The 19927-nt window shown below is 38.8% G+C and overlaps 1 protein-coding gene across 1 annotated transcript; it reads right to left on the bottom strand.

Annotated features, from left to right (window-relative positions):
- Positions 1 to 10926: 10926 nt before the first annotated feature.
- Positions 10927 to 11415, bottom strand: LOC128740035 (uncharacterized). Its single transcript, XM_053835542.1, has one exon. The coding sequence runs from the start codon at positions 11413 to 11415 to the stop codon at positions 10927 to 10929; it is 489 nt and encodes a 162-aa protein (XP_053691517.1).
- Positions 11416 to 19927: the final 8512 nt, after the last annotated feature.

The following is a 19927-nucleotide window of genomic DNA, read 5'->3' as shown; positions in this document are numbered from 1 at the left end:
AACACTGACGTACAGGAGAAGAGTGCCCAGTTTTGATCTATGCAGAGTTGTCAAAAAGATTGTTCACATATTACGAACCCTATTTATAGCGTCCGCCATTATAGCGCGTAAAAAGCTGGATAGGGCCAAGCGTGTCTGTTGTTAATACACGGGGTAGCAGCGATGACAGCTGCACTTTTTCATATAGGTTTTGACACGAATTACTGTAACCCGTGCTGTTGCGAATGACACCGTCCTTTAGTTGTGTACTTCCCAGGTAACCAATAAGCATTAAAATAAGCAGTAAATCAGTCGTTTATTAGCATCCCTGGCGTTTTATACTGCAGGTTGTTGTTTATCAGCTTTTTGACTGCATAACTGTTGTAAATTGGCATCCACAATTCTATTTAAATTCTTCTTGTTGGTAACTGCAAATAAGCATTGTCAGCACTATAAGAGGGCTAGCAGTAAAGTAGCCGCATATTTTGCCAAAATAGTGATATGTACGACAGAAAAGGCTTAGCTAAGGCTAATGCCAATGCACTCTCTAATCATCTCTCTCTGAGATCCTTTCCAGTGTTGTTAACCAACACATTTCTAAATGATACCTAATAAATAGCGCTGAGCGGGACTCGGCTGTCAGAACTATTCTGATACCCATAGCTACCGGTTATTTTGTATCGCGTGTGTATTCCGAAATCCCCGTACTGTGTTATAATTGCAAAAGAAGATTATTAAAAGTGGCGACTAGGTAAAAAGTGTTCGGTATTGTGTGCAGAAATCCGGTTTTCTTAAGTCGGTTCGGTTTTCGCGAGTGAAAATTCTGTGCTAAAGGCACACAGCAACGAGTTTTCGGCTAAGGTCGTTACGCTATTAGTAGTGAAGTGATATTTCGGCGAAATTTATTGGTCATCTTTTGCAGCAGAAAAGCTACGGTAAATATTTTTTCTTGGAGTGCTACGGTGCTCAGAAAAAAAGGTTATTTGAAAAGGAAATTACTGTGGTTCATTTTTTTTCTTTTGGGGTGCTACGGTGCTCAAGAAAAAAAAGGTAATTTTGCGGAGAAGACCATAATAATTTTTCTTTTGAGGTGCAACGGCGCACGGGGGGAAAAAGTGATTTTGTGAATAAAACTACGGTAATTTTTTTTTGGGGTGCTACGATGTCCAGGGGGATAAATTATCAAGAAAAATTATAAAAATCTATTAGTGAGAAAAATTTGAAAAGCGGTGTGAAGAATTTATAGTTAAATTATAAAGCCAACAATTGCAGAGAAGCTTAATAATACATAAGACAAAGGTCTTATTGTGATCATACAAAAGAAGAAAGCCGCCATTGTGTTGGAAAGTTTGAAGAATCGATGAAATAAAGGCTGTGGTGTGGCTTTTCTTTTACATAAAGGGTTTTGTGTTAGTATAAACGGAGAAAAAGTGTATTAAGCTGAATTTTGTGATAATTTTATTGTTGGAGCATAACGGACGACATTTTGTTTTAGAATTGAGGGTCGGAAAGCTTCGTACGTTGCGCACGAGAGCGGAGAGAGTTTCTGGATTCTGGATTGGTGAGAGGTTTATACAACTGGGCCTTTTTTTTGCTTACAGGAAAGATCGGCAAGTTTTCTTTTCGTCGTTAGCGAGAGTGCTGAGAGGTTTCTTTCGTTGAAAGCTTTCGCTTGGTAGTATACGACAGACTTGGTGAGTGACTTTTTTATTTTTCTCTGCTCTTGGTGATTGCAATTATTTTATTAGCTTCCAATTCGCAAGATGGCATCTAGTTCATCTAACATCGTAGGTTCAATTGAACCGTATGTCCCTGGAGCATCTTTCAGCAATTATATTGAACGCCTCGGTTATATTTTTCAATATAACAATGTACCAGAAAATTCTCAAAAAGCTCTGTTTATCACGCTCAGTGGTCCAGCAGTTTTTGATGAATTGAAGCTACTATACCCTGCAAGGGACCTTTCATCTATTTTATACGCTGATTTAATTAAAAAGCTGAAAGAAAGGTTTGACAAGAGTGAGTCAGATCTAATTCAGCGTTTTAAATTTTATAATCGTGTTCAGGGGGCCGACGAGTCCGCTGAAAACTTTGTTTTAGCCGTTAAGTTGCAAGCTGAGTTTTGCGAATTCGGGGAATTCAAGGACACGGCTATTAGAGACAAGCTTTTAATGGGAGTTTTTGATAAAAACTTACAACAGAAGATGTTAGGGGAAGAAAATTTAACTTTGGCTTCGGCTGAAAGAATGCTGGTAAACTGGGAACTGGCTGCATCGAGAGCTGTGATGATTGGTGGTCGAGCAGACCAGATAGCCTCTGTTAAAGCTAGGTTGGGTAGAAGACATAGGTATGAGAATAATATACATAACAGGAATCGAAGCAGAAGTAGGAGTAGGAGTAGTAGTAAATCAGGCTTGCGATACGATATGCGGAAAGTTAATATGAATGGTAGCATGGATAGAAGTAGAAGTGGTTCGCGGTATGGTTCAAAGAAAAACGTTACTTGTTACTTCTGTGGTAAAACGGGCCATATTTTAAAAAAATGTTTCCAATACATTAACAGCAAGCGAAAACCATCGGTCAGATTTGCGGACGAGCCTCGACAAAGTTCTAGTACGGGTACTAATCTAGAACTGCTGTTTAATAGACTGAAGCCTGCTGGTCTGGATGAGTCATCGGACGATTCAGATTGCTGTTGGAAGCGTGGTGGTGCGTGCGCACCGCGCGCAATTGAAGGTACCAGCGACGCGTAGTGCACGTCAGAACCTTTCGGCTCCATGCAGGATTAACTGCAAAAGAAGTCGAACAAACTTTGAAGCTGAGTCGGAGGAAGAATTTTTGGGGTTCCCCGACGGATTGGCGGAGTCAAAAAGTAAGAAAAAGTTTTCAGGCGTTGATTCAACAGCTACAAATAAACGTCCAGAGTTGAGACGTTCGGAAAGGCTAAAAGGGAAGACGAAGTGCTTTAAACAATACAAATGATAAAGTGATGAATTCTATTAATGAACATTGGTGTCAACGAACGCATGCAGTTTTTACCTTTTGTTTTTTATAATTAATATCAGGGCATCAACGAATGCATTACGAAAGTTTTATAGCGTCAATGAGCGCTTTCAGTGTTTATCTATTATTATTAAGGCGTCAATGAACGCATTCAGAATGTTTTTAAATACCATTGTTGAAAAATTAGTTTATTCTTGTTTATTGGCGTTATAAGGCGTCAATGAACGCATTCACATTTTTTGAATAAGATTTGGCGTTAAACGCACTCAAATAAGTTTATATTGGTATAGTTAAGGAAAAGTGCATTATAAACAATGTGACTAGCTTATGTATTTTTTTTAATTGATTATGCATACTTTTTCAAAGGAAGAAGAATTGATATGTACGACAGAAAAGGCTTAGCTAAGGCTAATGCCAATGCACTCTCTAATCATCTCTCTCTGAGATCCTTTCCAGTGTTGTTAACCAACACATTTCTAAATGATACCTAATAAATAGCGCTGAGCGGGACTCGGCTGTCAGAACTATTCTGATACCCATAGCTACCGGTTATTTTGTATCGCGTGTGTATTCCGAAATCCCCGTACTGTGTTATAATTACAAAAGAAGATTATTAAAAATAGCATTTAAGGCAACTTAAATGCTTGTTGGCTTGCTTTTAAATTGCATTGGAAATGCTTATTGGTTACCTGGGTTGGCAGCTTTAAAGCTGTAATTTTATTTAATATTTTAGTTATTAATATAATACGATAGGTAAGTATAATCAATTACATATTCAGTGTTCTTTCCGTAATTCTCCAGGTTCTACGTCTGCAGCCAACGGATTCAGCGAGGATTTTCTACAGGTAAGTATGGTAAGTATCGTTTTAGGTTACAAACTCAATGCAACTTTATGCAGTATTACAATCACTTAACGTACCAGATGTTTTCTGCTCACTAGCTATTTACAGCTTACTTTATTCGACAGCTTGGCAAATTAACTATGATTCTAAATCAATGATTGCTTCAATAAGTTTAATTATATTTTCGAACGGCTCACTAACAAACGACGATCAATTTTGCTGACTAATGAACTACTTTTGTAAACAAACTAACCCGTCAATCCGTCAATGTACTTGGTCGTGATGAAAGGTAAGTTGTTCACTTCTTCTCCGTGACGAGGGGCTCGTCGACATCCCCCGACCCGTGAACCACTTCCTAACGATTAAGAGAGAAATCCGATCGGAAAATGCAATATTCGCACTTGCAACTGCCAACTAAAACAAACCACCAAAACAATAACAAAGATCAGGACGGCCAGTTCACACAGGTTTCAGCATATTTCGGGTTACCAGTTGTTCAAATTAAAAAGTAACCCCGTTAGTTTGCATGAGGAATCGTTCAAACGAACGGGGGTCCACTGTATTCGCGGTATCGTGTTGGTTCGAAAGGTTTCGAAAAATATCGCCCTTGTATCGAAAATATCGTTGATTTTGATCACTAAAAATAACGTACTTAAACGTTATATTGCAAGTGCTAGTAGTACGCAATAATTGTATTGTGAAACTGAATTGTTAATTATGCAACTTTTTACAAGTTAAATGCAATAACAAAAGCACAACTTATAAAAAATCGTTTGTTATCGATATTAGCTGCATATGCGTTATAAACGAATAAAACACATGGTGACGTTTTATTTCAATAACACGCATATTCGCAGTGAGTCAGGTAAAACAGTAGTCATACCAGTCACTGGTTGTTTGATACCGATCGATCCGTACAGCAGGAAGTGATTCGGCGTGAGAGCTTCATCGTCTGCTGGCTCCAGAGGAACGTAAGTCAGTGGTAGCGAGTTTACAATCGCTTCAGCCGTCCAACATGATCGTTTCTAGTACCTCATCGCTGAGAAGTCGCGGGCTCTCCGACACAGCCTTCATCGCCGCCTTCACGGACTTAACCATTCGCTCCCATGGTCCTCCCATGTGGGAGCTGCCGGAACGTTGAAATGCCACTGGGTATATGCATTGGTAAATGTAGCTGCACAGTCCTCGACTATTCGCTGGATCTTCTGCTTTTCTTCTGACAATTGGCGGTTGGCGCCCACAAAGTTTGTGCCATTGTCCGAGAATACTTGCAACGGCGCCCCCCGCCTGGCATTAAATCTTCTGAATGCTATGACGCAAGCTTTCGACGAAAGACTGTGAGCCAGCTCGAGATGTATGGCCCGTATCGTTAGACATGTGAACAGACAAATCCACCTCTTCGTCACGCTGCACTTGACTTTTACTTCGAAGGGTCTCATGTAGTCTACTCCGACGTACGTGAACGGTCGCGAACGGTGTTAGGCGAACTTTCGGTAAGGATCCCATCAATGGTGGGGCAGGGGCTGCTTTCTTGACCTTACAATGCTGACAGCTTCTTCCCACTTTCCGCACGAGTACCCGAAGTTTGGGTATGTAAAGTTCCTGCCGTAGCTCATTGCAGACAGTTTCGCCGTTGGCGTGCAAAAACCGTCGGTGGAACGACTGTACTAACAGAAACGTGATACGATTATCCTTGGGAAGAACTACAGGATATTTCGTTGCATATGGAATGTGCTGTGCACTTCCAATCCGACTTCCTACCCGAACGACACCACATTCGTCGAGGAATGGTACTAACGAATGCAGCGAACTGCTTCTCCCAGCACTGCGACCATGTTTCAACTCATCAACCTCTGCCGAATACATCTGCCCTTAAGCCTGGCGCCATAAAGTCACCTCCACTTTCATGAAGTCGTACTGATCCAGATTGTGCCGCCGACAATCTCCGCCCAAAGCTCGCTTCCAGACTCTGACTGCTCGGTGCACGTAAGCCATCGCACGCACTAGACGATTCCAGTTCGAGAAACGTTCGACGTTAACTATTGGTTCTACCGGCTGGTGTACGGCCACCATGCGAAGTTCTTCCCATGCAGCATTTTCTTCATCAACCGCTACTGATTGTTTAGGCCACTGCTCTTTCGATTCTCGTAGAAACGTCGGTCCTTGGAACCAACGATTTTCCGGGTCGAACGACGGTCCGGTGTTCCACTTTGTGGCATCATCAGCCACATTGAGCTTCGATGGTACATAATGCCATTCATCCACGCTGGTAAGCGAGAGAATTTCACCGACTCGAAATAAAACGAACTGATGATAACGGCGGTTATCCGAACGAAGCCACGCCAAGACTGTAGCTGAGTAGGTCCACAAATACCGCTTCTGAATGTTGATGGTGAGCGCCGAACGAATATTTTGTATCAAGCGCGCTCCCATCATGGCAGCCTGCAGCTTCAATCGAGGAATTGAAAGCGTCCGCAGCAGCGCTACTTTTGTTTTTGCCGCGACCAATGAGGACCAGGCACCTTCATTACCCGACATCCTTAAGTAAGCTACACAAGAACAAGCGGCTATGCTTGCATCCGTGAACAACTTCTTGATGATATGGTGAACATGGTAGCTTGCGTATCATTTGTGTCTAGTTTAAAAGTATATTTTTTGTGTGAAATCAAGTGCTATTGGTGATCTATTGCTAGTGATCCGACGGCATATTTAGTGACATCGACAGATAAGTAAAAGTTTCATTGCATGCTTTTCATTTATCTTGTTTTTTAAACGATTTATTTCTAAACCAGCGCCGCACATAGCGCCTATGCAAGTAGACGCTACGGCCGGCGGCTGCTTGAAATTTCATTGTTGCGTTTTTTTTCATTGTTCACTGCCTTGAGTGCCTGCCGTTGCTGCTGGACGAGTCCAGCCGGCGTCCGTGTGTATGGAAGTCGGCATGGAGTGTGCAAAATGTGGTAATGTTATTCGGGCCAGCGATGATCCTGTTGCTTGTGTTGGTAAATGCAAATCTGTATTTTGCAGAGCTTGTACACCACTAACCAAGATAGCAGCAAAAATTGTGAATGATAACGAAAATATTGTATTTAAATGTGGATCGTGTTTATCAGCCCGAGATGACGGTGGTAAAGATGACGCTTTTCGTGGTAAGTTGACTGCGATGATGGATACATTATCATCTGTCTCTCAGTCGCTTGCACACAACGAAAGTGGAATTGAAAACCAGATAAACAACGCAATTTCTAACGGTATTGATAGTATTTTGAAATCTATCAGTAACTCGCTTCGTGAGAGTATGGCAAGCATTGAATCCAGTGTGGCCAAAAAACTTGATGATTTCAAAAAAGCTATATTTGATAATATCGATCGGGATAGAAATGTTGCTTCAATGAATAGAAAAAGGTCGCGAAATGAGAGAACGGTTCACTCTGAATCGGACTCAAATCCCAGCAAGAAAATGTTGTTTAGTCGAGATAAAGCGATTGTTGATAATTATGACGAGGTTTTTTCGAGCAATAATAAAACTTACGCAAGTGTTTTAGCGGGATCAGCTGGAAATAAATCGAATAATGTACAGAAAAAAGAGAACCGTAAAGCTCGACCAGTCATTGTGATCAAACCGGTCGAGTCTTCTCAATCTAGTGAAGAAACGAGATGTTTTGTGAAAAGTAATTTAGATCCGAAAAAACATAAGATTAGTAATTTTAGAAACGGGAAAAACGGTTCGATTATTGCTGAGTGTGCAATAGGGGATGACATTGAAGTCGTGAAAAATAACATTCAAAGCAATTTGGGTGAAAAGTTTAACGCTGTTATTCCTACAATTGCTAAACCGAAGGTTAAAATTGTAGGAATGAGTGATCAACATTCCTCCGATGTCTTCGTAGACTTGCTTAAAAGTCAAAACGATGACATCGGCATCAACGAGGTCAAAGTTATTGCACAATATGAAAATCCACGCTTTAAATATAACAAATTTAACATGGTAATCGAAGTTGACAAGGACACTTATAACCGCCTGATGAATGCTGGTAAAGTAAGCATCGGGTGGGATAAGTGTCCTGTTAAAGAGGCCGTCAATGTTTTGCGTTGCTTTAAATGTGGAGAATTTGGTCATAAAAGCACAGAGTGTGTAAATACTGAAGCATGCTCTAAATGCAGTGGAAATCACAAAACATCCGATTGCTCTTCAACTGAATTTAATTGCGTGAATTGTACAAAATCAAATAAAGTACTTAAAATGAATTTGGACGTAAAACATCCAGCATCTAGCTCACAGTGTCCGGTTTATCGGAGACTGTATGAAAAAAGAAAAAGCAACATATTGTCAAGTAAATAGCAACAAAAGAAATCACAATGCGATAGGAAGTTAGAAATAGTCTATCTGAATATTGCTGGTTTATCTACAAATTATGTTGCGTTGCGACATCTTGTAGAAATAAAACGTCCAATGTTAGTAGCTCTAGCCGAAACTCATATAGTGGACGCTGATGCCTACAATCAATATAGTATACCGGGTTATAAAGTTGCTTTTTGCCTTTCGCATTCCAGACATACTGGTGGTGTTGCTATTTACGCGAAGGAATCAGTTAAATTCAACGTTCGTACAAACGAATCCGTTGAGAACAATTGGTTTCTAGGTATTTCAGTTGAAAGAGGCATGACGATTGGAAATGTTGGAGTAATATATCATTCCCCTAGTTCAAATGATCAGCGCTTTTTGGAAATTTTAGACAACTGGTGGGATAATTTTGTTGACTTAAATAAATTAAATATTATTGCGGGTGACTTTAATATTGATTGGCTTAATGGAACAAATTCGAACCAATTAAAGCAATTAGCAGATTTTTACAATTTAAGGCAAACGGTTAGCCAATTTACTAGAATTTCCAGACACAGTCGAACACTAATTGATCACGTGTTTTCAAACTTTGACAAGGTCCATTCTGTTACAGAGGCCAATTGTAAAATTTCTGACCATGAGACAATTTTTATTTTAATCGAGAAGGACCAAACCTGTGATGATAAAGTAAAGATAAAGTGCTGGAATAGATATTCGAAGCAGGCAGTGTCTCAGCTTGTTTCGAGAAGCTTGGATTTTCTCCCAATAACTGGTGTTTTGGACCATAAGGCAGCTGTGCTTACCAACACGCTGAAAGAGTGTACCAATAAGCTTGTTTTTGATAAGTATGTGAAACTACGTAACACAAACAACTGGTACTCTTTAGATCTAGTACGTTTAAAACGTGAAAGAGATAAAAAGTACAAGAAGTTTCGTAGAAGTAATAATAGTGATGATTGGGCTAGGTACACAGCCGCTCGTAACATATATTCACGCACCTTGAAAAAGGCTCGATGTGATTATATTCAACGGAAGATTGATCACCATCAAAATAACAGCAAGGAGTTATGGAAAATTTTAAAACAGTTGATACAAAGTAAAAATAATTCTCCGCGGTCCATAACTTTCAATGGAACACAAGAACAATCGAGTCAAGTAATAGCGAATAAATTCAACAGTTATTTTGTTGATAGTGTTCAGCTGATCAATCAAAGTATTGATTTGGTTAGTGAACCTCACGAAATAATACAGCCGATTTCTAATAATATAAGATTTGATGGATTTCGCCCTATTACTTTTGCAGAGTTGAAGGATATTTATTTTTCTTTAGAGAAATCGACTGGTATCGACAATGTCAACGCAAAAGTAATACAAGATTGCTTTCATGTCATTGAACACGACTTGCTGGACCTTGTTAATGAATCGTTGCAAACTGGGCACGTGCCTAAAGTTTGGAAAGAGTCACTTGTGATTCCTATTCCCAAAGTTAATGAAACGGATAAAGCCGAAGAGTACCGTCCTATTAACATATTGCACACATTAGAAAAAATTTTAGAACTTGTTATCAAAGGCCAGCTTATGAATTACTTAAATTATAATCATTTGCTAATTCCAGAGCAATCAGGCTATCGAGAGGGACACTCTTGTGAAACTGCATTAAACCTGGTGCTAACAAAATGGAAAGAAAAAATCGAAGCTAAAGAAACTATTCTTGCTGTATTTTTGGATCTAAAACGCGCGTTTGAAACAATCTCTAGGCCCTTATTGTTACAAACCTTGAAGCGATTTGGTATTGTAGGAATGGCATATAAATGGTTTGAAAGCTATTTATGTGACAGAACTCAGAAAACTCGCTGACTTCTGTGGCGGCGAAACAGCTGTTGCATTCGTTTCAACAGCAGACACAGCTGTTGAGACCAATTTTACCTCGTCCAGAATTTCGCGAAGGGTTGACTCGCAATTATATTGAGGTAATGATGTGTCGGCTCTTTCCATCGATAGAGCCATGTCGGTTGTCAGGCTTGATAGCCGTTCGTCCAAATATTTTTTTATTTTTTGTGACATCATTGAGTTTGCTTCGTTGATGCCAGTTATGGTCGTGTGCGCTTGTGAGTCACACGACTGAATGTGCTGACTGACCGCGTTGCACATTTTGTTGTTATTTGTGTTTATTGCTGCCAATGTTACTTTAACGTCGCTGAGCAGGTGTTCGATGCTATCGAAAAGTTCCGATACCAGGCAGAATTTCTTTAAGTCAGCAGCAACACGATGGTTAGCGTCGGTCTGTGAGGTAATGGCTTCTATGAGTTGTTCCTGTTGATGAAGCATCTTCCTCACGTCGGCTTCCTTCCGTAGTATTTCCTGGCAATCGGCGCACATAGGCACCATGAAAGCCGTGATAAAATGCTCACGCTGCCGTTGCACTCCGATGCATGCTGCATGATATTGTTTGTTACAATATTCGCACTCCCATAGGAAGCGGTCGTCACTGATAGCACACGACTTAACTCCGCACGGCATGATTGATGATAAAAACGCGCGATTAAAACACAAAATTATTCACTATGTTATTGTTAAAAACGCTTACGCGACGGTTTAAGCGGTAAAATAAAAATTTAAAATTATGAAGAGCGCGCGCAGCAGCGATTCGAAAACGCGTGCGTCCGGTGTGACTGCCACTTGGCGAACCAATCCGTCCAATTCCGTCCCTTTGAACGTCTTTGGCGAGCCACTTCTCCATCCGTTCGCGTTTACTTTTTACGCTAACTTCCTACTGCACGACTCCTTTTCGTCTTCTATCAACTTGTACTTATACTGCGCCATCAACTTGTACTTTTCTTTCAAGTACTCCTGCTCCTCCTCTATCTCCTTCAACTTAGCCTCCTCTTCCAGCTTCCGCGCACGCAGCTCTTCTTCCGCGCGCTTCTTCTTTAACTTCCGCTGCTCCTCTAGCAGTTGCAAGCTGAGCTGCAATTTCTGGGACACTCGGCTACTCTTGCTGACTGACGACTCGTTGAACGACACAGCCGACTTCGATCCAACCTCCGAGTTTGCTATGCAATCACTGCACTTCCAGCTTTTCTCTGGCTCCGCAATCGATTCATTCGCACCCGCGCAATGGAAGTGTACCCACGAATCGCACACATCACAACACACCATACCTTCCTGCACATTGGTACGATCGCACTTTTTACAGTACTTCGCGTTGCTCGCGGCGGTCGTCGCGTTATCGTTTCCGTCTGACATTTCGAAACGCGATTTAGTTCTCCTAACCGCTGATTGACTATAACACTGATTGATTTCTAATTTCTAGCCTTACTTAGGTAACTATTCTTAGGACTAGCAGCTTACAATGGCTGGGCAGAACGAAATGATACTGACTAGTTGTTGTAGTTCAACTCCGGTCCGCACCCAACTTCCTACTTCGAGGCTGGCAAACTTCAACAAATCATCCAACTCCGGATGAATATCTTTAAAGAATGTTGCGAATGACACCGTCTTTTAGTTGCGTACTTGGCAGCTTTAAAGCTGTAATTTTATTTAATTTTTTAGTTATTAATATAATACGATAGGTAAGTATAATCAATTACATATTCAGTGTTCTTTCCGGGGCTAGCCCCCCCCTAGAAAATTTAAGCTGGATTTTTAAATTTAAGGAAAAACTATAGTTAGATAACTTTACATAATAAAACCTAAGAGTAATTTTTATATGCATCACAACTTAAAGCTCCTATGCATCAATGTACATTTAATCTTAATATGCCAAGGAAATAAAATGGTCGAAAAAATGCCGGGGGCTATAGCCCCCCCTAGAAATGAGCGCTAGTTCCGCCAATGCTTTCCGTAATTTTCCAGGTTCTACGTCTGCGGCCAACGGATTCACCGAGGATTTTCTACAGGTAAGTATGGTAAGTATCGTTTTAGGTTACAAACTCAATGCAACTTTATGCAGTATTACAATCACTTAACGTACCATCAGATGTTTTCTGCTCACTAGCTATTTACAGCTCACTTTATTCGACAGCTTGGCAAATTAACTATGATTCTAAATGAATAAGATTGCTTTAATAAGTTTAATTATATTTTCGAACGGTGTTGCGAATTTCCAAGATGAAGCGTAAAGACAACCCGTGTGTCGAATGTCACGTCACTCCGCGTATCGAGAAGTCACTTTAGTGTCCTCCGGCTAGCTAATCACTGATTACAAAACGCGCAGGTATACGATTACTCATTTACTTTAATGGTAGAATACCGATTGTGAAAACAAAAACCCGATTAAATCCACCTAGTGGTGAAAGGAACCTTTGTTATACGGTCTTACTTGCTATTTGAGATAGAAATCGACACGTCTTCGGAACATAATTCATCTATTGGTTGTAGTTGCGTAGTGCGTTGGTTTACATAATATTTTTGAAAATTGAATAAGTTTACAAAATTTGAACAAAATAGGAACACTTTTAAATTTTGATGAAAAAAGGATCATGAAATTGCTGAGTAAGGATAAGTAAGTTGTTATTAATCTGAGTAAGTGCAAATAAAAGTAAGTTGTAAGAGGAAATCTTATCCTTTAGCATATACATTGTCTAGTAAAGGTCTAGTTTATAGGTTTTTGAACTATGCATAGTTTCCTGTAATGCCATTCTATTTGAATCAACAAACTTATTGTGAGCAAAATATCATAATTATTCAATGCATTAATAATTTTAATTGTTGGGAAAATTTATGCAGCAAAACTAATAGCAAATGTAAAATGTTTAAAATGTATCCGTCTGCTGATGGTCGAGTAATTCGGAGTCAAAATTAGGGTATTCTTTATAATCAAAGTTCATTTTACAAATTCATATACAATAAATAAGATTTTTCTATCTTCGCTGCAGAGATAGAAGGTAACTGTCTTTAGCAAAATTTCTTGTAATAATATGCTCTACAACTTTGCAGAACACATCAATGTGTTATATTGACACTGAAGAAAAATATTTTTTTTATTTCACTTTTAGGGGGATTAATCAAAATTTAAATTCCACCAGACGATAGAGCTTCCAATTTCAAGAAACTCTTCCAAAGGTTCGATAAACCTAAAACCAAGTTTTTCCAGTCAAAACTCTAGTGCACACGTTTTCTTTGGTTTGGGGCTATTGTGCGCGCGAGTAACTGTGTTACGAAAGTTGGCGCGAGTGTTCGACGGTTAATATCTTTTAACCGGTAAAACCAATTCTTATGAAATTTTGCATATATATTCGTAGTCTCAAAACCTCTCGTTTGATATTAAAATAATTGAAATTAGGTAAATTATCTTGGTTAAAACCATTATAAATTATTGTAAATTTTGGTGTGGTGTATACGGTTGCTCATAACTTTCAAATTAAACGTCCAATCAAAAAACCATTCAATAGTGATCTATTAGGATATATTATCTTTCAAATGAGACTAATAGCGCATAAATCGGTTTGGCCATCTCTAAGAAACAGGCGATAATTATTACCTTGTCAAAACAGGTTTTTTAAGCATAACTTTTAAACTACTTATTTGTTTTCAATTAAAAATTCCTAAACAATTTAGCTTTAATAAGGGCTTTCATTTGATACTAAGATCGTTGAAATCGGTCATGTAGTTTTGAAGAAACCCGTGTCACGTATTTTTCACATTTTTGCTTATAACTTTTAAACGAAACGTCGTGTCACGAAACAACTCAATAGTGATCTACTAGACAATAACACCTTTCAAACAAAAGTAATAGCGAACCATTCGGTTCGGCCATCTCTGAGAAACAGGCGATAGAAAAAATCATTACATACATACACACACACACAGACATTGCTCAAATCGTCGAACCCTATCGATTGGTATATGTGACTTGGCCCTCCGGGCCTCGGATCAATTTCGTGTTTTTCGACCAATTTTTAAACCTTTGTTATAGTATAACAAAGGTAAAAACGGACACATTATTTTCTTATGTCTACTCGGCTTAAGAACTTCACCTGCTGCTCTTCTTCTTACTCTGGGTATCACCTGGATCGCGTTGGGGGCCCCATGATGACTACTGCAATATTTCAGGTGAACGAGCTCTGCTCCGTCACCGCCGATCTATCACTGACGTCGTTCGCCTAACTAAACCACAGAGAACAGACATCCATTCAGGAACAAATTTTTCTTGAATTCTTGGATAAAATTTCAAATTAAAATCACCTAATATGCTAGCGACACCACCACTATAGTTTCCCAACTAAATGATTCTTTTGATTTGCAAACTGACAACCTTTGGCTCCTCTGGCGCTAGTATACATGGACTATATGCGTTATGCTAGCGCCAGAAGCTAGCTGTTGCGAATTTAGTGTAGAATTTTATGCGCCTTTAGCGACACCATCACTATAGTTTCCCAACTAATTGGACGTAACTTTTATCCAAGAGGGGACCTTTCGCTTGGATGTCTGTTCTCTGTGACTAAACTTCACCGAATCAGTGCACCGCGATGCTTTACTGCTCTACTTGATCAAGGCTTGATCCCTGCCAGGGATATGGCTATCTATTCAAGTCACCGTATAGCCAGTCTTGGCCTAGCCGACTAGGTACACTGAAGAAGTGTCGTTGAATGGCCGGTTAGTGCCACAATATTAAAAAGCCCTTCTTGAGTTGGGCGCCAGAAATTGCGCCAAGTAAATATATATATAAGATATAACAGGTGTCTAAACTGAATGACAATTGTTTCTTATATCTATAACATGAGTATTTTTTGCTTGAGATTGTTTATAGCATATGTTGATGATATTTGCATAATTCTGTCTGAACAACTGATCTCGAAGGGAGTGAGGTGATCAAATTGGGTAATCTTATATCTTACTGTTAGCAGTGTAGAAGTGAGCGATTTCTCTCGATTTGCGAACGGCACGCGCGGTTGCGCCTGATCGTCGGAGAATATCGAGTTTCCGTTCGTTAGTCTCCCGAGCATTGTGAGTCCTTGTAGATCTTGCTTGTGCTCTGGTGAACATTGAGTGTGCGGTAATAATTGTTGCCGATAGGGTATCGATTCTATTGTTATGGAGCCTCTAATCAGTCAACAGCATCAGGTTCAGTGGCGTAATCGCTCTTGGTCGACAGTTAACTGCGTACATAGCTGGCTAAACGGGAAACTTTCTATACTTTGAAGTTGTTCAAATAGTAAGCTGTGTTGTTCTTCTTGCTCGAGAGTCGAAGTAGCCGTGTCGTTTTCCAGTTGTGGTTCCATCCTTTCAGGCCTTGCATTGTTTTCACCGTCGTCAGTTCAAAACCAATATTCATTTAGTGTAAAGCGATCACTCGCTTAGGTTACAGTAATTATGGCAGGCCGAAGTGGGTTTTTGGATTGGGCGCCAATGTTGCGAATTTCCAAGATGAAGCGTAAAGACAACCCGTGTGTCGAATGTCACGTCACTCCGCGTATCGAGAAGTCACTTTAGTGTCCTCCGGCTAGCTAATCACTGATTACAAAACGCGCAGGTATACGATTACACATTTACTTTAATGGTAGAATACCGATTGTGAAAACAAAAAACGGACACATTATTTTCTTATGTCTACTCGGCTTAAGAACTACACCTGCTGTTCTTCTTCTTACTCTGGGTATCACCTGGATCGCGTTGGGGGCCCCATGATAACTACTGCAATATTTCAGGTGAACGAGCTCTGCTCCGTCACCGCCGATCTATCACTGACGTCGTTCGCCTAACTAAACTTCACCGAATCAGTGCACCGCGATACTTTACTGCTCTGCTTGATGAAGGCTTGATCCCTGCCAGGGATATGGCTATCTATTCAAGTCACCGTCGGCCTAGCCGACTAGGTACACTGAAGAAGTGTCGTTGAATGGCCGATTAGTGCCACAATATTAAAAAGCCCTTCTTGGAGGGCTTTTGTTTCACCTGGTGGCTCTCAACGGAGGTATCGACGATTTCGGTTGGGTGAGACGATAAGCCTTACCAATGTTCGCCCGTGGTTTTGCCAGTGGGTCGTTAATATGAGCTATGGATGTCGTCTGCTGGCTGCCTGTGATCTTGCTCGTGGGTCCTTGCTATCACCTGTCCTTGATGGAACGATGGTTATCGACTGCTGGCTGTACGTTTGTGTCCGGAAGCAAGTATAACTCGAATCTCGTCGTATTTAGCGGACAAAACGTATTCACCGCACTTGACTACCCCAGATAGACGCGACCGACCTGCACAGAGCGTCCTTTTCATGATCACTGGGCGTTTTATTTGATAAACCACGTTATCTGGCATACTAGACTTAGTGGCGACTCACCCGCTTAGAGGTTCACCGGAAACTGAGGCTTTGTCTGTAAGAGTGTGTTGGGGTGCTTAGTACGAAAAGAGCCTTCTAACGCAATTGTTGCAACGCAACGCAAATTCCAATTGAGAGCTTGTCTAATTTTTGACGCACACACGCAGAAAAAAAATTGTAAATGCAAAAAAAATTCTGTATAAATTCAACAAAAAATATTGTTGACTGAAGGCTAACCCAGATATTTTTTTGATTCTAACTGTTTGACTTTTTAGTTCAACAATAAGGTTTGTTATTTCAAATAATTGCTAGTTTCTGTCAAAGAGAAAATTGTAGCATCAAAAATAAGTACTTTTGGGTTTATAAACGATCTAGTAGAAGTAAAAGAAGTACGAATTCAGTTTAAACAATATTTTTTTGATTCAAAAATATGATACAAGTTGAACTCAACAACAGGGGATTGTTGTTTCAAACTATCACCATTTTTCTGCGTGCATACTTTACTGCAGATATTAGGCTGCGTAATGATAACACGGTGTGACAAAAAAATTTTTTTAATATACTTTGCAAGTGACCTAGTGTACGTTGTTAGTCACACCTAGTACATCATAAAAATACATATGACATCATCCTAACACCCCCAAAATTTTAAGTTATTCCAAAAAACGAGTTAAGAGTTGTAGAATTGAAATTTAATTGAAATTTTAATTGAAAAAATCTCGTCTAACCTTTATAGAACCATAATGAATGTATATATATCCTGAAAGCTTATCCTCCAAGCTTTCCAAAAATGTATAAAAAACTTAAAATTGCTTGGAAAATTATTGAGTGTTCATGATAGTATGTGTACACCTAGCCAAAAAACGTTTTTTTGCAATAACTTGAAATTTTGGGGGTGTTAGGAAGATTTCAAATGTGTTTTTATGATGTACTAGGTGTGACTAACAACGTACACTAGGTCATTTGAGAAGTATTTTTTCCGTGTAACACCGTGTAATTTGTGCACAATGATCAATTGTGCGGCATTTTGTTGATTCAATTTCGAAATGTAACAACGGCTCACTTACAAACAACGATCAATTTTGCTGACTACATAACTTCAGGGAAATGTCAGAAAAAAAAATCCCTTCAACAGTTATTTGCGCTTTTCTGTTGGTAGTACAAAAGCCATGCAACGCAAAGGCGTCACTTTGAAATATTTCACAAACACGTTACATTTTAGCTCGTTTCTTGCGCTTTTTCAGTCGGAAATTGGTTTTAAATGAGTGTGCGAAAACGGAAGGTCAGCAATTAGCTTTGTTTTAAATCTGTTATCAATTCTTATTTAAAACCAATTGTGTTACTTGGGTATTATGTCTCGTCTGCAGCCAAATGATCTCTCAATGCTGCTTGGAGACTACAATCAGTCTGGATTACGGTGGATTCGCTTAAACAACAATTCCCCTTCCATTGACTACCTCCATTCAAACATTTCTACTACCAGTTTCGATTTATTATTATTATTATTTATTTATTTATAGACCCTTTAACTTTTGGTCATTCGGGTCTAGAAAAGAAAATATACAATTTATTTACAATATGGATAAATTACCTAACAGCTAAATAAGATTATATAAGTTAATTATTTTAAAAATTTCCAGTACTTTTTCAATTCTTTCCTCACTGTCAGCTAAGGCTTCTCGAAGATTTGGGCTAAGATTTACTCTCCTTCGTTCGTCATCGTATCCTTGGCAATTTACTATGATATGTTTTTGCCTTTCTACTATATAAATATATAGTATAAAGGTATAGAAATCACTTGGAAAACCGGAAATGGAAAGAAGGTCCTGCGGGCCGAATGTTATATACCATTCGACTCAGTTTCGAAAACTGAGCATTTTCTGTGTGTGTGTGTATGTATGTGTGTGTGTGTGTGTGTGTGTGTGTGTGTGTGTGTGTGTGTGTGTGTGTGTGTGTGTGTGTGTGTGTGTGTGTGTGTGTGTGTGTGTGTGTGTGTATGTGACGCTTTTAATCTCACTCACTTTTCTCGGAGATGGCTGGACCGATTTTAATGTTCTTAGTGTCAAATGAAAGGTCTAGGTGTCCCATTGGTCGCTATTGAATTTCATACTGATCGGACTTTTAGTTCAAAAGTTATGTATAAAAATACGAAAAATATGGGACTTCATTATCTCATAGATCCCTTAACCGATTTGAACAAAATTGATTGCATATGAAAGAGGAGCCTTGCAAACCCTTAACTTCCAAATTTCATGACGATTGGACTTGTAGTTTGAAAGTTACATAAAGAAATGTGAAAAAATAGTATTTAAAACATATTTTTGTTAAAAATAAGCATTAATTTAATGAAAAACATCACACATTTTATAATTATTTGAAAATTACTGCTGAAATCTATCAAACGAAACCGAGTTATTTAAAATCGGACGCTTCATTCAAAAGTTATTCAAATTTTAACACTTAAGCACCGTATATTAAACCGTTAAAACGTGTGAAATCAAAACATATCAATCAAATGTTGATTGTATTCAATGTATGAGATGTGTGTGATGTATGTGTGTATGTATGTGTGTATGTATGTATGTATGTATGTATGTATGTATGTATGTATGTATGTATGTATGTATGTATGTATGTATGTATGTATGTATGTATGTATGTATGTATGTATGTATGTATGTATGTATGTATGTATGTATGTATGTATGTATGTATGTATGTATGTATGTATGTATGTATGTATGTCTGTATGTGTGTATGTATGTATGTATGTATGTATTTGATGAAAATTTGCAATTTTAAAATTTGCAATGAAATTCAAGAAAAGTGAGAAACATGTCAATTGTCTGAAGTTTTTGAAGCCTCTTAGTGGAATACGAACTCTGAAATTAAAGAAAAGAAAAAACTTTTACTGACTAAATTCCACTATTTAATATTCATTCGCGACAGATACGTATACGCTTTGAAATAAGACACTGATGAAGCCTGCACGTCGTAGGCAAACTACGTATCTGTTGCAAATAAATATTAAATAGTGGGATTCAATCGAAAAGTTTTTTCTTTCTTTGATTTAAGATTTCAATTGTCATTTTCTTCACTTGCTGTTACTCACAATTGTACAAGAAAAGCAAAAAGCGAAGAAAAGCAGTTTATTTAAGCATGTAGGTATAGTGGTGTATAGAATCAAAAATACTAGTGAGTTGATTTTTCCAAATAAATTTGTACAAATTCCAAACAAATTCTGCGCATCAATAGATGCTCTTTTCAATCAATAGATACTAGAGCTTAGAAATGTTATATGAAAAATAGGAAGTAAACGTTGCACGGTAGAAATTTTGTAAGATTTGTTTTCGTTAGTGATATTTTAAAGGACAGGTGTCTCATGTCATGTATCATGTTTTAATAAATAAATCAAAAAAAGACAAGCACTGGGAATCATATCGATCGTATTTCCCATTCTCAAGCATGTTTATGGCGCAGCTTTTGCACTATTTTTCGACCTCA

The sequence above is a fragment of the Sabethes cyaneus genome, chromosome 3 (assembly GCF_943734655.1).
Source record: "Sabethes cyaneus chromosome 3, idSabCyanKW18_F2, whole genome shotgun sequence".
NCBI classification, from domain to species: Eukaryota; Metazoa; Arthropoda; class Insecta; order Diptera; family Culicidae; genus Sabethes; species Sabethes cyaneus.
This window is presented reverse-complemented; position numbering and strand designations above follow the sequence as displayed.

Coding starts and splice junctions, on each gene's coding strand:
- LOC128740035 (XM_053835542.1), bottom strand. CDS start 11,415: ATGTCAGACGGAAACGATAACGCGACGACCGCCGCGAGCAACGCGAAG.